We start from the raw sequence: 19,345 nt of genomic DNA, 5'->3' as shown, positions 1-19,345 counted from the left end.
CTTAATTTAACATTTTTTATTAGATCAACTAAATTATTAATTGATAAATTTCATTGATATTAATTGAATATTGATAAATAAATACGACGATTATTATAGTTAATATTATTATTATTAAATTAGTATTATTATCATTATTTAGTGTCAATAATAAAAAAAATATTATCATTAAAAAAAATTAATAATTCGACGATTGTTGCGAAACAAAAATTAAAAATAGTATATTGTTGCTTCTTTGTAGAGGAAGGATTATATTTTCTTTCTAATAATACTGGATTTATTGTTAAATTAATTAGACATTTTTTATCATTCAAATTTATTTCTTTATTTTTTAAAATAAAAAATAATCATTTTAATTCATCATTTAAATGCAAAAATTTCATATAAAATCTTATTATTTAAATATCTTCACCACATAATTCATTTTGAAAGAGGTAGTAGAAAAAATTCGATTTTATTCATTTTTTGTTAAAAGTCCTTAGATTTACTTATTGGCTCAGTTTGCTTTATAAGCCAAGAAAGAGCTTGAGCATTTTCACTTCCTTGAAGAAGAGGTTTTAAAGTGTCCAAGCACTTGGTATGATAATTGTTAATATAATCAATCTGAAAATATTAAAATTTAATTATGTAAAATACAATTAGACTATTACAACTTAAAAACTATTTAACTTATTATTGATGCAATGAGTAATACAAAAACTAATATAAATTTCAATGAATAATGTAAAAATAAAAAGTAAAATAAAAAATAAGACAAGGAAAAAGTTCGACTTACCTCTGCATTTGTAAGTAAAGATAGATCCAAAAAACTTGTTTGTATCGGAACTAATGTTACTGTCTCAAAAGTGAGATAATTTCTGTTGTTAAAATTGTACTTGCTATTCGCCTTTACTACCAATTCAATATTTTCCAATCGAATTCCAAATTTTCCATCCTCGTAGAATCCGGGTTCTGAAAATTTTGACACATCTTGTATTACGAATAAATTTATAATAATAAAAATTATAATAATAATGTATAATTACAAATTTAGTGAAAATCATAATTAAATGAAAATTGTTAATTGTAAAATAATAAACAAAATTGTGTTTTTCTTGGCAATTGTTACGAGAAAAATAAATTACCATTAGATAAAAATACACCAGCTTGAACTCCTGGATCATCTGGCATTGGTTTCCAAGATATGCCAATTGGAAGTTCGTGAACATTTAAATATGAACCTACTCCATGCCCCGTTCCGTGAATGTAATCCAAACTGCAAAATATATTGAGTTATGAGTAAAAATTATTATAACTTAAGTATTAAGTATTAATATTAATAAATTAATTATTAATATTATTATTAACTATTATGTGTAGAAATTTAAATTACTGTTTTTTTTTATATATTTACCCAACGTCCCACAAACTTTTGCGAGCTAACGTATCGAGATAATTTCCTTTTGTCATATTTGGAAATACTGCGGTATTAAGGAAACATTGTCCTTTAAATACACGTGTAAAGCATTCTTTCTCGAAATCTGTTGGCGTACCAAAGTGCCAAGTACGCGTAACGTCTGTAGTTCCATCAAGAAATTGCGCTCCAGCATCGCAAAGATAAACTTCTTTATCCGTGATACGCTTATCAGTGGCTGGTGTTGGATGATAGTGAATTACTGCCGCATGATCTCCAGACGATGAGATTGTGGTAAAACTCACTCCAACATATAGTTCCTGTTCTCTGAAAAAAAATTAAATTACATAAAGTTAATAATATTAAAATTAAATTATTAATTTTTAAAAAAAAGAAATCTTTTCTTCCTTAATTTTCAAAATTTAATTATGATTGAAAATTCAATTATAATTCAAAATTAAATTATAATTCAAGATTTAATTATATGACAAAATTTAAATTATAATTCAAGATGCAATTAGAACTCAAAATTAAAGAAACTAAATTTTCTCAACTGTCTGAATTTTTCGAGTTGATCCGCTCCGGAGATTTCAGTGATCACTGCCTTTTTATTTTTTAGTTGGTCCTCCAGCCAAGCGAAATATTTAACAAGAGCAACACCATCCCGAACGTGAGCCTCCTTCATCCCCTTAATTTCAGTCTCATTTTTAATTGACTTCATCAAACCAATTGGCGAATAAGCTCTATAAACATGACTCCCGCAAGCACAGTGCAAAGCACAAATAGATCCAGAACTAATCCAAACTCGATTTTCATCAGTCGCAGCCGTTGATTTTTCCTTCAAAAAATTTAAAATCTCATCATACGAATGATAAATTGGAACAATCCCCTCATTTTTCAATTGCTCCTCCGCCTCTTCCGTGAGTCGGGATTTATCTACAAAAATATGAACATTCTCCCTATCCAAAACAACATAGGCAAAGAATACTGGATTATAAGGAATATCCGATCCTCTCCAATTGAGTAAATAGGCAACTTCATCCAAAGCCGAGAAAACAAGATGCGATACACCATTTGTTTTCATTAATTCCCAACAATGTTCAACTTTATCCTTCGCTTTCTTTCCACTGTATTCCAATTTATGCGCGACAATTGGATTCAACACTGGTGCTGGTCTATTGTCCCAGATTTTATCGACTAAATTCTCCTCCAGAGGAATTAGTGTATGGCCTTTGTTATTTAGATTGTTGTACATTGACACCCAGTCGGTGTAACTAATCACGTTAATATCGACACCCACCGTTGATTTTGGGGGTAAATTTGTGTTGAGCCATTCGAATTGAGTGGGTACTCCTAAAACGCCTTCCTTCATGAGGGTCCAATCTTGAGGTGGATCAAATTCACTGACTGCCTGAAGGAAATATCTTCCGTCAGTCCACAATAGAGCTTTGTCATTAGTGACGATAATTGTGCCACGGGAACCAGTGAATCCAGAGAGAAAACTCAGACGTTTATCTCTTTCCGTTAAATATTCGGATTGATGACAATCACCGTAATTTAGTATAAATGCTTCGATTCCCTTCTTTTCGACACCATTCACAGTGGCGATTTTCATTAATTCTCGTAGCCTAGCTAATTTCGAAATTCCCGTTTGATTCATCTTGTTTTTCTGCAAAAGAAAATGAACTTGCATGTGATTCTTCTCTTTATCTAAAATATGTTTAAAACGATAAGTGTTATCAATTCACCTGATCTTTTAAATATTGATAAGATTTTCAGGCTTCGTGCTCGATAATTAATTTTCAAAAAGTAACAAAAAGTAGAAGACTGAAAAAAATAGTAAAAAAGTAGCTAAAGAAAAATTATATTTGACGACTTTCAATTTCTTCACAATTTCAGAATTAAATTACAATTCAAAAAGAGAATAATTTTTGTTAAATAAATATTAAAATACTTATTTTTATTATTTTTCTACAGGAATTAAAATATTTTAAATTATTTCAATGTAAAGCCTTTTTGAAATTTAACTATTTCTAAAAATTACAACTGCAATTCTTCCAAAATTCGATTCTTTTTTTTTCTTTGAGGAAATTTTTAAATAATATTCAAATAGTAGCAAATTGTAAAAAAAAGTAGTAAATAGGTAGTAGGTTTTAGTAGATGAGAATATGAAGCCTGGATTTTAAAAACTTATGGAAAAGTTGTAAAATTTCAAGTTAGAAAACAAGTAAGAAACGAACTTTTTATCTTTGACAATACTGCACTGAAAAAGTCAATAATTAAGATCTTTGTTAATTTTTATCTATTTGTACTCACATTTTTGTTTACATATGTACCTTTCACTTGTTTTTTCAGAGCAGACCACCCCAGTAGCACTCAATATGACAGATTTTTTGAAATCACAGAATAAATTTACAATTCCTTTGACAGATAGTGTTTTGATTTAAAAAACGTTAAGTGCATAGTGTTATTTTCTATTCATAGGATATTAATTCAAAAACTACTTCGTATATAAATATCCTTTTCTATATCATTTTTTGCACTTGCGAATCTTGTGATTCTTGCGATTTCCGAATTTATTCTGCTGTCAATCTGTCATGCGAAATGCGATCCTGGCGACGTTGCCGTTGAGAGAGAAACAACAATGTTTTATCCTTTTCTATCACATACAACTCACTTACGTGTCTTGTGAACGGACCTTTACTGTTTATATCACTTTTTGCGTAAACATAATGTGAATTACGGCGAATAACAGAAAATCCCTGCCCCACACGTGTCCCAATAGTTGTTTTAAAAGTTGCCCCAAGTTGACAGATTGTCGTGTGTAAAATTGCAGTGTTTACATTCTGTGCATATGTTTATTTAATAATTCTCTCTTTTCATTTATTAAAAAAAAATGCTTATAAGGATAAATGCAATACAATAGGGAATAACATCAATCAACATACAGTAAACAGAAAAAAAAATGTATTGCAAAGTGTATAATTTACTTTTGTCTTGACGTGAAAATAAATATACTTTTACTATATATAAAAATTATAATATAAGCATTCCAATTAGAAAGTTGTAATTTTTTAAAAATGGATGAAACACTAGTACTATGGATACTAGCATTTGTTATGTTGATTGGATCATATTTGGCAGGATCCGTACCTTTAGTTATGAATTTATCTGAGGTAAGTTTTATTACGGTGAATAAATATTTATTTAATAGAAATTTAGATAAATGGCAAGTGTTCGGTAGCATATGTACTAATTTACGGCAGTGAGGTCTGTGACAACAAAGCAAAAATTGTTATTATTGTTATAGAAATACCTATAGTTTAGCAAAGAATTTTTTTTTTATAGAAGATAATTATATTTTTATTCTTTTGTTTCTTTTTCAGGATAAATTGCAGTTAATCTCCGTTTTAGGTGCTGGTCTTCTTGTAGGAACAGCATTGGCTGTTATCATTCCGGAAGGAGTGAGAGTATTGTTTACATCCACCACTAATGATTCACATGGATCACATGGTAAGTGTGTTGATAATAATTATCTCTTTAGTTACGTATCTCATTGAAATAATTTTGAAATACTACCTATTGTTTTGCTTTCGTTACTTTTTGCCACCTTTTCTTCTAAACATTTGAATAAAATTTCTAATCGACGAAACAGTTATGTAATTTTATTGTTTTTTTTTCACAGATCTTCACAGTTTAATTGGAATAAGTTTAATATTTGGCTTTGTATTTATGTTCCTGGTGGATCAATGTTCAGCTCAAAAGAGTGGAGGTAAAGAACGAAGTTTCACAGCAACTTTAGGATTAGTTGTTCATGCAGCAGCTGATGGGGTAGCTTTGGGTGCTGCTGCAACAACATCGCAAGCTGATGTAGAAGTTGTTGTTTTCTTTGCAATTATGTTGCACAAGGTAAACATTTTGTTTTAATTAAATTTCTCTAATTATCTCTAAATCAAAGTATTGTCTGTAAAATAAAATTTCTCTGCTATTTATGTTAAATTAAATCTCTTCTCGAATTATATTAAAATTAATTTATTAATACAATACAACACTTAGTACTTTCTTTTAGAAAAAAGAAAATACTTTTTGTTAACAGAAGTTGGCAAATTTTCATGAAGAGAAAAATTTAATTTTGCTATTAAAATTGTTTTGTCTTAGTTGAGTATTTAATTATTATTATTTATTTATTCAATTTTCAATTTACAGGCTCCGGCTGCTTTCGGTCTTGTGTCCTTCCTTCTGCACGAAGGTGTCGACAAGAAAAAAATAGGACGTCATTTATTTATTTTCTCTTTATCAGCACCTTTCTTGACGATAATCACATATTTTGGAATTGGCAAGGTTTGTATGAAACGAAAGAAACTTTAGTTATTTTTACACTAACAAAATTCGTTAAAAGTTGACAATAATAGTAAAAAATTATAAACTGATTAACAGCAAAAAAATTATAGATCGAATAATAATAAAAAAAATTATAAGACAGAATAATTTCTAAACTAACAAAAATGATATAATTTCAGGAAGGCAAAGAAACACTGAGCAGTGTGAACGCAACTGGATTAGCAATGTTATTCAGTGCAGGTACATTTTTGTACGTTGCCACTGTTCACGTATTACCTGAATTAATGTCAAAAAGTAATGGTTCCTTTATGCATTTACCAAGTACGGAAGGAGCACTACCACCATCGTCTCATATGAAATGTCGTGATATTCTAGTATTAGTAATTGGATCATTTTTACCAGCTTTAATGACAACTGGTCATCATCATTGACACTATTTATACTGCAATTTATTATTTTAATAATCTAGAAGGTAATTTTTATAATTATTGTTTACATTTTGTTAAGGGACCTATAGATTTATTTTTAAAGTACCACAAAATCTTTAGAAAATAGACTTTCTAAAAAAGAGAAATTTTTTATCAAATATTCTTTAACAATTCCTTTTTTTTAATGAAAATTTTCCTTTAAAATTTCTGAAAGTTCAAGTGAGCGTAATGTTTTAATTTCAAAAAACATTTGTCAAAAAAATTCGAATTGAAAGAGGAAATAAAAATGTCGTTTATTTGAACTTTCATAACTTTAGAGACGTAAAAATGATTTTTAAATTTGTTTTTCACATAGTGATATATTTTTGGAAAAACTGTGATTATTGATTACATTTTTTGTTAATATAAAAATCGTTAGGTATTGAATTTTAGTTTATTTAAAGTAATTATTCTCACAAAAACCAAATTTGTACCTGCAAAAAAAAGCGTATTAGATTTTTTTACGCACTTTTTCAATCTTTGTTTTCAAATTAACCTTTATTTGAAAAAAATACCAATTTTTTAAGATTTTAAAATAAAACACCATTAAAAGTAGTAATTATTTATTTCATAAACTTTGTATAATTGAAAACAGAAGACTAGTTTATAATTTGGTTTCGACGACGTGTTTTTGTTTTTTAAAATACGAAAAAAGGTATAAAATTTATTGTATATAATAGTAAATATCTTAATCAGTCCATTATTTAAAGAGAAAAATAACATGAAGTAAAATTCAGAAATTTAAATGAACGAGTGATTTTCATAAATAAATAATAATGAAGACTTTTTTTTCGGTTTTGAGAAATAATCTGCTTTGGGAGTGTTTACAAATGTAAACTTCGCTTTTAAATTGTGAACAATCCCTTTCGGATTGTTTCGGTTTCCTTCGAAAACTATTTCGCATCATCAAAGGTTTATTAAGATATAAATTTTGGTCATGATATTTTTTTTGTAATGTACAATTTTTTTAGAAATCTTTTCAAGAAAAATAGAATGAAATGAAATGAACGGAATTACAGTAGAAAATATTTTATAAGGACAAACGACATAAAACTTATTTTATACTTGTTCCACTAGCGAACATTTTTTCTAGATTAAAAATATCTTACCTAGTGACTTATTTCAAAGTGTTGATTACATTCAGTAAATTAGAAAATTCATGACTTAGATTACTTTCTTCGAATTGAAAAATCGAAATTTAACCAAAGTTTAAACACTCTTTTTACTTTCGGCATTTTTATACTACCGAGACTTTTGGTATTTTTATACCGAAAGTATTTTTATACTTTCATGAAAATTATATTTTTTTGCCAAAAAAAAATTGTCGTAATTTCATTAAAATATTTTAATTACGTATTAAAAATATCAACCAGTTTATAGAAAATGTCTATCGCTATTAGCGCAGAAAGCCTGCTATACTTCTTTTGTTAGAACTCATAATTAATCTTTCTTTCTAGTTTGCATAAAATTGGCACCATCTTCCATGAAATCATTGCTGCAACTTTCACTAGGAATGGAGGAATACGACCAATTCTTAGCAATTGTTTCCTCATCACAATGTCCCATTATTGGGAATTTCTTATTTTCCTTCCTCGGAATTGTATTATTTCCAAAATGATTTTTGCTTAAATTGAAATCAGTGGCAGTGGAATATTTACGTCTCGGTAGATCGTGATTATTATCAATTGACGAAATTGAATTATCCGAACAGAAAGAATAACGATTTCGATCCGTATTCTTTGAATCGGATAAAATATTATTATACAAACTATTTCTCTTTTGTTGTTGTTTGGTATTTGAATCATTTTTTTTCGAACTGGTGAAACTGAAATTCTTTGGTAGGGTCATACTTGGCCACATCTCCGATCGTGATGTCAAGGGAGACACGAGTGTTTTACGTTTTCTATCGTTGAAACGGGAATAGAAACTTTTTCTTCGTATTCGATCGATTATTGATTCCTGTTCCTGGTGGTCGCGAATGTCGCGAATTGGTAAGGTGGAATCACTTCTATTGGTTTCGGAATCGCTAGGGCAGAAATTGAAATTGAAATATTCCGAGGTGTCGATTTGTGAGAGATCGGGAGATTTGCTCTGTTCTTTTGATCTCGAGTTGAGATTTTCCGATGTTTGGTAGAAGAGATTTTGTTCTTTGTTGTCAGTTGTCTCGTCTAAATTGAAATTATTTTCGAATTTTCCTTTTTCTTTTGATTCACTTTCTGGAAGTAGGACTGAAATTTTTTCAAGGGGGAGAAATTTTTCGACTTTCGGTAAAACGCCATTTTTTGCCTCGTTTAATTTTTTTGTTGCATTCTTATAGTCGAATTTCTCCTCCGAAGAGTCGCTGGTCTCAGGCGATTGCTTTTTTTCAATTTTAATTAAATTACTCGATTTTTTTAGAGTTATTTTTTTCTTCTTTTGGAGAATATTGTCGATCTCCTTCTTCTTGATTTCGTCTTGATTTCGTTTTTTGATAATATCGACTTCTTTTTTCTTGGTGCTAGTACTTTTTTCTTGGTCTTCCTTCTTTTTTATACCGTTCTCTTCTTTCTTTTTCGCAACATCATTTTCTTTTTCGTTGACTTCTTTGACTTTTGTGCGCTTCAGTAATTTTTTCTCACCCTTTTCGTGATTTTTCAGGGTCGAATTTATCCTTGATAGAGAGGGTAGGATTTTTTTGACAATTTTCTTGCCATTCTCTTCGGAATTATTTTCGCTATTTGGCGATTGGGATTTTTCTCTAAATGCTTTGTCGGTTTTTGATGATTGCTTCTTGTCGGGTGTTGTTCGATCGGAAACGATTTCTACCTGAACGATGTTTCGAGCTGAATTCTTCTCTAAATTCTTCTCTAGATTTCTCTCTAAATTTCTCTCTGACGATTTTTCCTTCTCGATCGAATTTGTTCTTGTTTTTCCAGCTCCTAATTCTTTTTCTGCTTTTAATTTTTTCGAATTCTCGAGACTGTATTTTTTCACTAATTTCGAGCATTGTTCTAGGGATTTTTTCACCTCTGTCTTGGATCTTTGCAGGAGGCTCAATTCGTTGTCCTTCTTTTTTACTTTTGATGTTGATGACGACGATGATAGGGACGAGACTTCAGGGGTTTTTGTATTTGGCAGTTTATTGCTGTCGGTGATTTTTTTCACCGCATTGGTTTCATTTTTCTTGAATTTTGTCGGGATTTTACTTCGAAATCGCATGTTTGATGCACTTTCGCTTGTTTTTACTTCTTCTTTACTCGGCACATCGATTCGAGGAACGGTTTTTGATTTGGAAAATATTTTCGAAGGCTTCTTCGGAGCAGGAGTTTCTTCTGGTTTTGTTTTTTCGTTTACATCGATAGTTTCGGGAATGTAGTGTGTAAATAATGCAGAATCTGTTGGTGGAAGTTTCTCCACCTCGTTGTCATTGTTCGATAATTGCTTTATTAAGTACGAATTCTCGGAAGTCTTTTTATGTTGATCATCGCTTGGAGTCTCTTGTTCTTTTATTGTAATTGGATCGGAAATTATCTGATTAGGATCAAATGCATTTTCAATTGGTTTTCGCATGAATCTCGATTTTCTGCGTTCATTTTCCAAAGCTTTCTTCGCCTCCTTGTCCTTTACGTACTGACTCTCTTCCCTTGGTGTGTCGAAAAAGTCCGGTCTCAAAAAACGTGAAATTCGACGTTGTCCTTTCTCGATTTTCGAATCGTTGCTCTCGTCTTTGATTGAAGACGAAGATTCTTCCTCGTCGTGTCGTTGAAATTTGGGCAATTTTTGGAAAAGTGATTTTTCCGCCGGCGAATCGGTGGATGTGAAGGGCGATTTTCTCCTTTCGTCGAAGGCAAATTCTCGATTCAAGGAACTCGAGCGAAATCGCGGAAAGGGAATCGAACGATTACGTTTCATAATCATTGAATTCACCATTTCGGAAATTACATCTGGAGTTTTATTATTAGTATTGCTGTCTAATTTCGAATTCGTATCAAATTTTGTATTCGTATCAAATTTTGCATTTGTATCAAATTTTGTATTTGTATCAAATTTCGAATCGAATTTCGAGTCATCGTGATTTTTAAATTTTGCATTTGTTGTTTCGAATTTTGAATTTGAATCTAATTTCGGATCATCGAGATTCTTGAATTTTGAGGCTTTTATAAGACTCTCGGCGGCGAGTAAACGAATTTCGAAATTTCGTGAAGGTTTCGACGATTTGTATGGCAAAGTGGATGACGATGAATGATCTTGAATATTTGAAAATGAATTTGCTGCCGATGATTCACATGACATTATCGAACGACTTGAAGCTGAATCGTGTAAATTTGTACTCGAGTCACACGCCGATATTGAATCGTTAAATAAATTCGATTCAAGATTATTGTCAGTGTTCATATTTGGAAATTCTGAAATTCTACCGACACTGAAACCTCGTCTATATTCTCTATCGCCAGTTTTCCATCTTGATGATAAAAGTTTTTCTCGATTATCGAAAAAGCTGTCGGTATTTCTCAATGAGGCGAAATTAAATCCACAGAGATCGTTTCTTGGTTCTAGTAAACTTGTACTTCTTCTAAGACTTCTTTCACTTCTTTCGCCCGATTGTTTTAAATTTGTATTACAATTTTCATTATCGTAATCTTTTTTCAATTTTAACGTATCTGTCAAGATTTGCTGGTAATTCTTCTCGGGTGAATTGAAGGGCGATACTCCCGTATGAATTCTTGATTGTTGACCGAATTTGCTATTTAATCGACGAGTTAAACTTGGTGTGAAATTGTAATCCAGTGATTCATTGAACTGTGCTTCTTCTGTTGAATTATCGTGATAATTATCTGGAAAAAGAAAAAAAGGTATAATTTTGAGTTCTTCTTTTTTTTAGAAATTATTAATTTTATTTAATATATTTTCGGCACTAATCGATAATATCTGGCTAAGGGACAATTCTTTAGATTAATAAACTATTTTTTTCTTTCATTACTTAAAGATAATTTGATATTTACAAAATTTTTATCTTAAAAAAAATACCAATACAAAAATTTACAGATCAAAAGAGGAAGAAAAAAAATTAAGAAAAGATGACAATGAAATAATTTAATTTTTAACTAAGTTGATTGACAAATACAAAATATAATCCTTTCTCTATGAGGGAGAAAAAATTAAGATTAGGTATTAAAAATTACATTTAAACATTGAGCGTCTCTCATTAAATATTTTTTATTTTCCATAGGTTTATTTATATTACAATATTAAAATCAATATTAACAAATATTTTTAGATTACAAGATGTCTACAATTTAAATTTGTTGTTATAATAAAAATGTAGCCAATAATGAGTGGAGAGTTGCTAAGTTGATTCAGTGTGGCACCTAACTTGATTTGTGTACGGGGAATTACCGTCGCCTCGCCTATGTAGAGTCACTCGAACAGTCGCTGTAACAACCGTGATAAAAAATCGTCAGTACTTTTTATTCGTCAGTAATATTTGAAAAAATATACAATACATTTCTATATTGTTGAAAATTTTTCTACAAAAATTGAAATAATAGTTTCAAAAAAATCTACACTAAATTTAAGAATAAGATAATATAATTTTTTTTTAATAAGATAGAGAAACTATAATAACAACAGAACTAATTTCTTTTTAATTGAAAAAATAATCATTAATGTTTTAATTTTGTTTTTGGATTTCGTTTACTATTTACTTTTCTTTTTGATTTTTAATAATTTTGTTACTATTACAGTATTACTATTTTGTTATAATGAATATCCACTTTCACAAATATTTCTCAAGTGAGGAATTTTTTTTCACAATTGTATTTGTCTTTTTTCTTGTCAAATGTCGTCGTTGTCTAAAGACACAATTTAACAACAGTGCGGGAATTGATTAGAATCGACACGTACTTTATTTTTTCACTTTATTTTTGTAAGAGAAAAAAATTTGTTAGCTAGGAGAGAAATTTGAAAAACTCGTCTCAATGAAATTGTAATTTAGACGTGGGTTTTTAGTATTTGAAGTCGTTGGACAGTTAATTTTGAGTTACATTTACAGGACTGTGATGTTTATGATTTTTTTTATCCGTATTGTCCTTAAATGCTGTGATATTATCGATTCGATGCCGAAAATTTACCGAGTGTTTAATTCAAAACAGTCATATTATTTGTCTTTTTATTAATATTTTGTTTCTATATTTTTTCGGGAAAAAAAAACTAAAATAAAATAAATATTCTAAGTGCTTTTGGAAAAATTTTCTTTACCTAAAGTATTTGTATTTCCTAAAAATTAACATAAAATATTACAAAAGTATTGATTTATATTTGTAAATAAATAATTCATTTCGAATTTTCCATTTATTTGAAAGAATTTAGTAGAAAATTTCCACACTGTTTTTGTACAGTTATTTTGGAAGGTGTAAAAAATTCTCAAAATTTGTTGTTTTGTTATCAAAACAACGAATTATTAGTTTATAAAAACGTTACTGAACTATCTTGTTCGGTCATTGTTAATTCAGTTGTAATTATTTACGATATTCATTATAGAATTACCAATAGTTTGTAAATTTAATTTTTTATTAATTTTATTACAAAGAAAAGAATTGATAAATCTTATTTGAAGACTCACCCCTTGGCAAAGTGTTACTTCTCCCCGAGGAGGAGAGACTCTCCTTGGACGATTCTCCCAGTGAAGTCTGACTATCTTGATATTTTGGATTCATCATTCCAAATGAATTTTTACGACTCAATCGGTCCATGTCACAATTCGACGATCGTTGGAATTGTGATTCTGAGATTCGCCTTAAAAAAGAAGAATTTTTTTTATTATTTTAATATCTTGAATATACAAAATAAATTTCAAAGAATTTCTTTGGAAAAAAAATTTGGAAACGTACCTTGACAATGGTTCGCGTGTCCCCCAAAATGACTGCGATGGATTGGAATCGAAACGTCCAAGTAATCGAGAATTGGGGAAGAGACTATTCTTATTGTCGTCCACATTTAATCTCTGCGTGAGACTTCGGACTCGTGACAATAGTGTTGAGAATAAATTTTCTGCCGTGAGAAGTTCAAAACCATCGTCGTCGTCTTCTTCACCGGACGATAAACTATCAGCGAGATCGGAAGGTTGTCTTCTGGGTCGTGAACTTCTCAAACGATGCATGTGACGTTGGAACAGATCATCGCTGTCCCTGGAATATTTTATTGAATTAGTTCCGCGATTTGTTAACAAATAAAGTATTTTTTGATATTAATTAATATTAATTATTAACGACGATGTTAATTAATAATATTAATAAACTAATATTGTCGTTACTATGAATTAATTCAATTTTAGAAATAAATTTTAATTGTATATTTGAAGTGAAGAAGTGAGACTTGCCTACTGAGTGACAAGAATGGAGATTCATCGTCCTCACTGGCGTCAGAGAGTAGAGAGCTGATTCTCCTGGACTTTCCGAATCTCGATCTTGACAGACTGGACAAACTTGACGCACTGTTTTTACTCTCAATATCTACACTATCGGCCCGTGGTGTTATATAATTAGCACCTTCGACGGCAATAGGAATGATATACTCCCTAGGGCTTTTTCTAATTGGCTCGGGTCCAATGACAGATTTTGAAGTATTGTCCGTATCAGAATCAATTGTCGATTGACGCTCAAATGATTCCGAATAATCTGCTGATGGATATTTCAATGGCGCTCTCTTCTGTTCACTTGGATTATAAGAAAGGTCCATCTGTAAATAAAAATTCCACTTATTAAAATTGAAATTATTAAAATTGAATTTTGAAATAGAAAACTTTCAGAAAACTTGTTGGCCTCAAAGTGAAATTTATTAATTTAGCTTTTTTGTTTTCTTTATTTCACTGACCTGAATAGGAACACTGCGTTCCTTTCTGAAAGCAATGGTGGGTTTTTCTTTGTCGTCATAACTCGAACTCGCACTAATTTGTGGCGATACGGCGGCAATTGGAAAAGCCACTTCCGAACGTTGTGTTTGAATTTTTCGTGGATCTGCGGTGTTTATCTTGGCTTCAATTTCCGTTTTGTAGGTTGGACTTTGCGGGGATTTTAATTCCCCTAACATAATTTCGGTTTTCATTGTTTTCGGCGATGCACCTTTAGCGGTACTTTGCAATGTTATTTCCATTTTGCTGCTCTTCTTTGGCTTCTCCGGCGTTGAATTTATTTTTACTGGTTCAACATCACTCACCTGTAAAATTATTAATTTTTAATTAATAATTTTTCCTCCCCTTTTTTTCGTGCCGTAAAAGATATTTTACAGAAAGAAGAAAAGAAAATAAATAACTGAAAACTTACCAGTGTCGGTTGGAAATCTTGCTTCAATTCCGGTGACAATTTCGTGTCAACCGGTGTCGAAACTGTAACAGTTGCCGCTCTCAAGTCATTCGGTCCCAATTGAATGATAAGATTTCGCTTTGAATTTGGATCAGATTTACTGGAATTCGATGTATTCTCTTCTTGAGAAGTATTATTTTTCTCAATTTTACAATCATTGTCGGTATTTAGCTTCTCTTCATCGGTAGGTTTCTCCGACTTTTTATCTAAATTTTTTCCAAGTTTCGATGTTATTTTTTCCTTTGTAGAAATTGGCACACTGCCAGAATTAAGACTCGCTTTTCTCTCAAATGCTCGCTTCGCGCCACCCACATTCACACCGGGAATGAAAATTTTCTTTGGTTTCTCACTTTCAACGTTTGACAACATTTGATTGAACTTTTCGGCGGTTTCAAAAATTTTCGAACGTCGTCGCTCCACAGTCTTAATGGCTTTTGTCACATCACTTATTGACGCCGAATCAAGTGAATGTGATTTATCTCTTAATTTTTTAACAGTCTTCACCGGAATTTCTTGCTCGGGATTATTATCTTTTATCGAATCCATCATCACGTGTTTTCCAGTCAAATCGACGGTGATTTTATTCTGCTTTATTGGTTTGGAATTTTCTCCTTCGGATTTATTTTCGGGTGTTAATTTTTCCGGGTGTTTTACATTTGTATTTTCTGTATTTTCAATTGTTGGTGAAATTACTTCGCTTGTGGTCTGGTCAATATCCATTGCTGTTTGGGACTTGTCATCATTTTTTTCTGTTTTTAAAATTTCTTTTCGCTTTGTCAGTGCGGACATATTTTCGTCGACTGACGATGTACTTTCCAATTTTCTCTTCGCATCGCCATTATTCGTTTGTCTTGATGATTCGATGTCTGTTATTTCCCGCATTACATCGGTGGAAGTACTTCGTTCGAATTCCATGAAATTATCAGCGGAATATGATCTCGTTGGCATTTGAACTTCAGACGTTGTGTCAGCTGGAAGATTTGTTTCGTCCGATTGATGTTCACCTACAACTAATTTGTCAGCGTTCGCCGACTGTGGAACCAGTGATAGCAATAAATCTAAACGCACTGGAGTTTGAGCCGCCAATTCTTCGGCGATTAGTAGACAATTTTTTTCGTAAGTTTCATTTACCCACCAGTGGGTGCAAATTTTTTGTATGTCGGACCTTGTTCCTGGACACACTGTGAGCATTTCTTTTATTAAAGTAGACGCAGCTGTAAAGAAAAATCTGAATTAAATTTATAAATACAATTAATAAATACAATTAAATATTATCTTTAAAAATTAGAAATTCTTTTCAATATTAAAAATTATAAATTATTTATTGTACATACGAGATGGCACTTTTGGTTCAAAATAATCGGAAGACGAGATCTGTTTAACTAGTCTCTTGAAATTAGATCCATCGAATGGCATGGCACCGTAAACAAGAGTATACAAAAGAACGCCCAAACTCCAACAGTCGACCTCGGGACCGTGATATGGTGTTCCTTTGACAATTTCCGGACTCGCGTAAAGTGGACTTCCACAAAATGTATTCAACAATCTTTTCCCATCGAAAACATTCGATAGACCGAAATCGGCTATTTTTGCATTTCCAATTTGATCCAATAAAATATTCTCGAGTTTTAAATCTCTATGGCAAATATTGTGTTTGTGACAGTAAAAGACCGCGGTCACTATTTGACGGAATATTCGTCGTGCTTCCTCTTCAGTTAAAACTTTCCTTTGACTCAAATAATCGTACAATTCACCACCCGCTGCATACTCCATGACTAGCACCATTTTCTCTCTATTTTCAAAAACTAGAAGAAAAAATAAATTCTACTTTACTAAATTTTCTAAATTTCATTCTCTTACTAAATTTCACCATTTTCTCTCTATTTTCAAGAACTAGAAGAAAAAATAAATGTTACTTTACTAAATTTTACTAAATTTTTATTATAAATTAATAAATAATTAATTAATAATAATTAATTAATTTATTATAAATTACTAAATTTTTAATAATTTTCAAATCCAATTTGTTTACAATTCAATTTTACACGAAATTTCATTTATTCGGGAATTCTTCAATTAATTATAATTATATTAGAAAATAAAAGCATGAAATAATTAAATTATTTAAGTAAAAAAGTAAATAATTTATTGAATAATTAAATATTTCTTGAAAATGAATTCTTCTAAAGAGTTTATCACAATTTTTAAAAATAAATAAATTCTATTAAAAAATTTTGTTCAACTTCTTTGAAATAATTTAATTCTATCGAGAAATTTTATTTAAATTGTATTTTAAATAATTGCATTTTTCCAAAGAATTTTATAAATATGGAAAATAATTGAAGTTCGACAAATTTTTTAAATTAATTTTAATTTTCTACGAAGAATTTTATTAAAATTTTTAAGAATAATGATATTTTTTCGAGAAATTCGATTAAAATTGAATTAAAAATAATTGAAATTCTGCTGTGAGTTTTATTATTTATGAAAATAATTGAATTCCTAAAAAAATTTAAAATAATTTACGAAAATAATTGAATCTCTGTAAAAAAAACTGTATAGTTTAAGAAAATAATGGAATTATTACGAAGAAATTTATAACAAAATTTGAAAATAATTGAATTCCTTGTAAATAATTGAATTCCTGTGATATTTTTATTATTTATAAAAATAATTAAATGTTTTTGTAGAATTTTTTAAAAATTTGTTGTAAATAATTGAATTTTTTTGAAAAATTTTATTTAAATAATAGATATTGAAAATCATTGAATTTAGGAAATTTTTTAAAAATAATTAAAATTTTGCCAATAAATTTATTAAATTTCTTGAAAATAATTAATTTCCGGAGAAGAATTTTATTATTTATAAAGATAATTGAAATTTTGACGAGAATTTTTAAAAATTTTTACAAATAACTGAATTTTAGAGAAGAATTTTATTATTTATAGAGATAATTGAAATTTTGCCATGAATTTTATTAAAATTTTTGAAAATAATTGAACACAAAAATAATTATTAATTATTAGGCGCTGACATACCTTCATAAATGTGAATAATATTTGGATGTTGAACACTGGACATAATTTGAATTTCTCTTCTAATTCTGACTAGATCGGCTTCAGTTTCTATTTTGCATTTTTTAATTGTTTTAATTGCTACTTCTTGGCCGGTTTCTTTATTTATTCCTAACTGTACTTTGCCATATGTTCCTTGACCTAATTTTTTAATTATATCAAACCTACGAGTAAAAAAAATTTAATGATTACAAAAGAACATTACAAAAAATTATTAACTATATTTATTAATAAATATTGTTTCAAAATTTTACCTTTGTTTTAATTTTCTTTTATGATTATGAAGTCGTACACCTCCTGTACTTTCCATGCCCCCCATTATATTGTGTATACTGGCCTCTCCCACAACCATTTTGATAATTTATCTGCCAAAAGGAAGAAATTAATTATATTCCTCAAGAGAAATAAAATTTAAATAGAAAATACTTAATTTTATTCATTTGGCAACGAATTTTGCCAAACTGAGTAAAAAAAAAGTAACACATATGCAGACACTTGAATATAAAAGAGGCTTTTAATCGGTTTGTCCCTGACGAATGAATAGCAAATTTATGTCGACTCGAAACCTTACAAGTCTTGTATTCAATTTCATAAAATGAAATTATGCAAATTTGCTAAAATTTCTTTCATCTCTGGAATTTTTTCCATTTTTTTTTTCAAAAATAAAATAATTTTACAAGCCAAAAATTGTAAACAGTTACTCTAAACTTATCTAAACATTTATACGTAGTTTGATTCGTCATAGTCGAAAATATTTCGAAAGATATTTACATTCAAATATAATGTTAGCGTTAAAAATTTTATTTTTGAATTAAATGTTGAAACCATTTATCATCAATTTAAAAATAGTCCATTATGGCTTTTTCGATTTTTCAATTTATTGAACATGTTTAATACTAATCATAATATAGTAAAAAATTAAAAATTTTATTATTATTTTTCAAAAACTCTAAAAACATTATTTGCTTGTGTAAAGGAATTATCCAAATTGGTATATAAGATTTCTTAGAACTAAAAATAGCAACCTAATATTTAGAAGGAAGAGTAGAAACTTAATCGCTTTTGTTCCATTTAAATAAAATTCGATCTGTAATATTTTTCATAACAATTAAGTAAAAAAAAGGGAAAACAAATGAATTACAATTATTGCAAAAATAATGAAGTGAAAAATTTGAGTGTAAAAAATTAAAGAACATCAACTTTTTTTTTGATAAACTCTTTTTTTAATTTGAATGACTATTAGAGAATGTAATGTAATACGCTGTCAGTTCAGGAACTGAAGGAGATTCGATGAACAAACTCACCGAAGCCACAGTCTAAAAATAGAAGGAATTCATGTCTTACTGTTGAACACTTGAAACGAAAATATCCTTATTTTCGACTGCTTCTTATCCACACTATGGCGCTAGCTCCAGATGTTTTCACAATAGAAAATTATTTTATTTCTTACATTCAATTATAATTAATGATTGTAAATTGTTAAAACTAATATGATTAACTTTTAAATTCTACGTTTTTAAGAACATAATTCTATAATTTTCAACTCATATTATTTATTTTTTCACCACATTGATAAGGAACAAACTTTTAACTTCCCAGCCATTTTTATTTACTAACAGTGTTGCCAATATTATTCATAAGTTCAGCCAATAGGAGGAAATTAAAAAAATTTAAATTGATTACACGGTTGGGAATGTGTTTATTAAAGTCTGATACATATGAAAGTGCTTG

At 29.4% G+C, this 19,345-nt stretch overlaps 3 protein-coding genes across 6 annotated transcripts; 1 reads left to right on the top strand and 2 right to left on the bottom strand.

Moving 5' to 3' along the window:
• Positions 1-299: 299 nt before the first annotated feature.
• Positions 300-4,024, bottom strand: LOC122506025 (xaa-Pro aminopeptidase ApepP). Of its 3 annotated transcripts, XM_043617991.1 has the most exons (7): positions 3,710-4,024; positions 3,142-3,220; positions 1,948-3,062; positions 1,394-1,720; positions 1,125-1,255; positions 776-951; positions 300-603 (listed from the first exon to the last, which is right to left on the bottom strand). In XM_043617991.1, exons 3-7 carry the CDS (start codon positions 3,051-3,053, stop codon positions 469-471), a joined length of 1,875 nt encoding a protein of 624 aa, XP_043473926.1. In that variant the 5' UTR covers positions 3,054-3,062; positions 3,142-3,220; positions 3,710-4,024; the 3' UTR covers positions 300-468. The 3 variants fall into 3 exon arrangements, with proteins under 3 accessions (XP_043473926.1, XP_043473925.1, XP_043473924.1); XM_043617990.1 differs by lacking the exon at positions 3,142-3,220 and having other exon boundaries at positions 3,730-4,024; XM_043617989.1 differs by lacking the exon at positions 3,142-3,220 and having other exon boundaries at positions 3,710-4,023.
• Positions 4,025-4,170: 146 nt separating this feature from the next.
• On the top strand, positions 4,171-6,308 carry LOC122506027 (zinc transporter ZIP9). Its single transcript, XM_043617992.1, has 5 exons — positions 4,171-4,569; positions 4,780-4,906; positions 5,079-5,302; positions 5,600-5,734; positions 5,914-6,308. The coding sequence occupies exons 1-5, from the start codon at positions 4,474-4,476 to the stop codon at positions 6,163-6,165; spliced, it is 834 nt and encodes a 277-aa protein (XP_043473927.1). The 5' UTR covers positions 4,171-4,473; the 3' UTR covers positions 6,166-6,308.
• Positions 6,309-6,747: 439 nt separating this feature from the next.
• LOC122506024 lies at positions 6,748-19,229 on the bottom strand. 2 transcript variants are annotated; one of them, XM_043617988.1, is made up of 10 exons: positions 18,919-19,229; positions 17,869-17,979; positions 17,579-17,778; positions 15,875-16,345; positions 14,502-15,754; positions 14,053-14,394; positions 13,559-13,917; positions 13,071-13,367; positions 12,803-12,975; positions 6,748-11,015 (listed from the first exon to the last, which is right to left on the bottom strand). In XM_043617988.1, exons 2-10 carry the CDS (start codon positions 17,964-17,966, stop codon positions 7,642-7,644), a joined length of 6,567 nt encoding a protein of 2,188 aa, XP_043473923.1. In that variant the 5' UTR covers positions 17,967-17,979; positions 18,919-19,229; the 3' UTR covers positions 6,748-7,641. The 2 variants fall into 2 exon arrangements, with proteins under 2 accessions (XP_043473923.1, XP_043473922.1); XM_043617987.1 differs by having other exon boundaries at positions 18,959-19,229.
• Positions 19,230-19,345: the final 116 nt, after the last annotated feature.

This window comes from Leptopilina heterotoma, unplaced genomic scaffold, assembly GCF_015476425.1.
Source record: "Leptopilina heterotoma isolate Lh14 unplaced genomic scaffold, ASM1547642v1 Lhet_39, whole genome shotgun sequence".
In the NCBI taxonomy this organism is placed as follows: Eukaryota; Metazoa; Arthropoda; class Insecta; order Hymenoptera; family Figitidae; genus Leptopilina; species Leptopilina heterotoma.
The sequence above is the reverse complement of the archived record's forward strand: the minus strand, read 5'-3'. Positions and strand labels throughout refer to the sequence as shown.